At 58.3% G+C, this 3,202-nt stretch overlaps 1 protein-coding gene across 1 annotated transcript in view; it reads left to right on the top strand.

The window, feature by feature from the left end:
- Nucleotides 1–2,375, top strand: part of GABRB3 (gamma-aminobutyric acid type A receptor beta3 subunit) — a 14,787-nt gene extending 12,412 nt beyond the window's left edge. The window contains exon 7 of the mRNA XM_014448806.2: nucleotides 2,037–2,375. Within this exon, the coding sequence (XP_014304292.2) occupies nucleotides 2,037–2,375 (339 nt within the window). The remainder of the gene's footprint in view (nucleotides 1–2,036) is intronic.
- The last annotated feature ends 827 nt before the right edge of the window (nucleotides 2,376–3,202 follow it).

Below are 3,202 nucleotides of genomic sequence, written 5' to 3'. Positions count from 1 at the left end.
CCCCGGTCAGGGCACTCGGGGTCGGCACTCTGGACTGGGTCCTTGGGCGTTACCACGGCTCATTGTTGCCCAACCAGCATGGCCCCAGGGAGCCCCTTTGTGTTAGAGCTGAGAGCCCTGGGGGTGGGGTGGGGGGCTGTACTTCCCCTGGACTGGGACCAGCAGCCTCCTGCACGCTCCTGACTGGTCATGTGCCCTGACTGGGGATCGAGCCGTGACCTGGTCATGTGCCCTGACTGGGGATGGAGCCGCGACCTGGTCATGTGCCCCGACTGGGAAGGGAGCCGCGACCTGGTCATGTGCCCTGACTGGGGATGGAGCCCCGACCTGGTCATGTGCCCCGACTGGGGATCGAGCCGTGACCTCCTGGTTCCTAGGTCGGCGCTCCCCCCTGAGCTGCGAGGGCCTTTGCCAGGGGGCTCTGTGCTCCCACCAGCTGCCTCTGTGACTCGATGCTGTGGACCCCCCCCCCCCCCGTGAATCCCGAGCAGTTTTCCTCGTACCCAGCGGCTGTGCCGCCGTGCGCCTCAGGGGTTGAATACCGATGCTCCAGACATCCCCAGATTCACTTACTTTCTCTCGGACCAGGCGGGCAGTGCGCCTCCTGACCTTGATTTGTTTGTGTTTAACCTCTATTTGTTCCTGACGGTGGTGTTGTGTGGTGTTTCACCCGAGAGCTGGTCTCCGGTGCACGGTCTCAGCCTGGGGCTGTTTTACAAGGTGACCAAGTGCGTGTCTGACTGTCATCAGGTGGCAGAAGGGCCTCTCCTCGCCCAGGAGTCAGAGCTGCGGGCTGACATTTTCGCTCTTGTAACGAGCGGGTTCCATCCCCCACAGGACAGCTGCCTTCCCATTTTCCCTAGAACGAGGGCGTCTCGCTCATGGGGAAGCTCGGAGGCCGGTCGGGGATGCGACACCTGCCGTGTCCCAGTCGGGACACACGTTTCAGGAAGAAACAAACATCCCCTGGGATCCGTTCGCAGGCGACGTTTTGTTGTTTTATTGGCGTGTTCACGCCTGTCCAGGGAGAGCAGGGAGAAGGACTGTGCTGCAGTCGGTGGTTCCCACTGGCGGATACGACACAGACGCCTCAGAAGAAGGCGTAGTCAGGAAATGAAGGGGAAAGATTCCTATACATGTTGTTGGTCCTTCATCGGGGATCCCGCGATGTAAGCTGTTGTGGGAGTTTGCAACTGCCTGGGCGATCAGCCCCCAAGCCTCCGTATTGTGCCAGATTCAGCGGTGTTTGTTTAAAGTGTTTGGTTCCTAAGATTATAATAACCCTTTAATTCTTTCAGAAAAATAACAGTCCCTTATTATAACTTTTCATGGACATTTTCCACACATGGGTTCCCAGGAAAATGAAATCTTTTTACATCAAAAGGGGCCGATGCGTTTACACTGAGGCCTTATTGCTTTGAGGCATAAACCAGTTCCTTCCGGGATTATTATTTCCGTTACACGTTCACCCACTCTGACACGGGAGCGGCGTCCTGGGCCCGGCCCGAGTGGGTCAGCGGCACCGGGAGGCCGCCTGTTAGATCCCGGTCCCGGGCACGCCCCTGTCTCTCTGGCATTGACGTTTCTCTGTCTCTCGCCCTCCCTTCCGGTCTCTAAAAATCAACGGAAAAATACCCTCGAGTGAGGATTAACAACAACAAAAAGAAAGAAAGAACGGAGATTGAGTTTCCATCCAGTCATGCCCACGTGGGCATCTTGAAAGACGTGATTTGATTTTCTCTTCCGTAATTTTGTCTCCGTCCTGTGAAATTTCAATCTGAAAAGGCCCCCCTCCCCTTAGTCTGTGTGTGAATTTTTCAATCAGGGAAATACAATCACCAAGCCCCCCCCCCCCCCCGTTAAACCTCCCAAATGGCTTTTCCCCCCAACACAGAGCTCGGCTTTGACGCGTGTGCCAGTTCCGTCATCCACAGGCCGAGGCTGCAGGACACGTGGGTCAGGGTTTGCCTTGGGACACGAGCTTTCCCCGCCGGCCGGCCGGCCTCCCGCCTGACCATGCGCATGTCCCCCCCTAGGTGGACGCCCACGGGAATATCCTGCTGACGTCCCTGGAGGTGCACAACGAGATGAACGAGGTGGCGGGCGGCCTGGGGGACACCCGGAACTCCGCCATCTCCTTCGACAACTCAGGGATCCAGTACCGGAAGCAGAGCGCGCCCCGGGAGGGGCCCGGCCGGCACCTGGGGGACCGGGGCCTGCCCCACAAGAAGACGCTCAAGATCAAGATCCCCGACCTGACCGACGTGAACGCCATCGACCGGTGGTCCCGCATCGTGTTCCCCTTCACCTTCTCGCTGTTCCCCTTCACCTTCTCGCTCTTCAACCTGGTCTACTGGCTCTACTACGTCAACTGAGCGGCCGGCGGCACCCGAGTTTCGCTTTTCTTTTCCTCAAAGACGTCACCTAACAACACTGAGTGGAATATTCCTCTGCCTGTCGAGTTTTTCTACCTGCTCCCACGCACACACTCACACACACACACACACACACAGACACGCAGACAGACACACACACACAGATAACATACGCAGTTGTCTCAGCATATATATAAGACACACGTGTCTATGAGGATGTATGTGTATATGTTTCTCCACGCGGGTGTCCGCGCCCCCGTGGGTTGCCAAACACACACACGTACATGTGACCTACCTGTTTGCAGCTCTGGACAAACTCCACGCAGGATGCACATGCGAGAAAGTCACGGTGCGTGTTTTTTAAGTGCAAGGGACGAGCGTGGTCTGAATATCATGCCTTGAGAATGAGGGCGGGACCCCTACTGTCACCCCAAACCGTGTCTCTTGTTCCCCTAAGTTACAGCTGTTTTGGTTTAAAAAAAACCGAAGGACAAACTCTCAGTCGTCAGAAACCCGGACAGCGGTGTTGCTGGTGTCAGAGGACTCACCCCCCCCACCCCCGCCCCCCGCTCCGGCCCCTCTGCCCATGGACTGGGCAAAGGCGCGGACTTCTCGGCGATGGGGGGTCCCTGGCTGGACAGTGTCCCGGACGAGGTGGGCTCCCCCCGTGACGTCCGACACGCAGGCGGCCCCCACGCTGGCACCCGGACCTCCCCTGCGGGGGACCCGTCGGACCAGAAGGCTCTCCTCTCCTCTCCTCGGCGTCAGGACTCTGGTGTTGGCTCGGAGGGGACCAGCTCGCCCGTCCTTGTGGGAACTCAGTGGCG

This window comes from Myotis lucifugus, unplaced genomic scaffold, assembly GCF_000147115.1.
Source record: "Myotis lucifugus unplaced genomic scaffold, Myoluc2.0 scaffold_928, whole genome shotgun sequence".
Taxonomy (NCBI): Eukaryota; Metazoa; Chordata; class Mammalia; order Chiroptera; family Vespertilionidae; genus Myotis; species Myotis lucifugus.
Note: the sequence above shows the minus strand (reverse complement) of the source record. Positions and strands in the feature narration are given on the sequence as shown.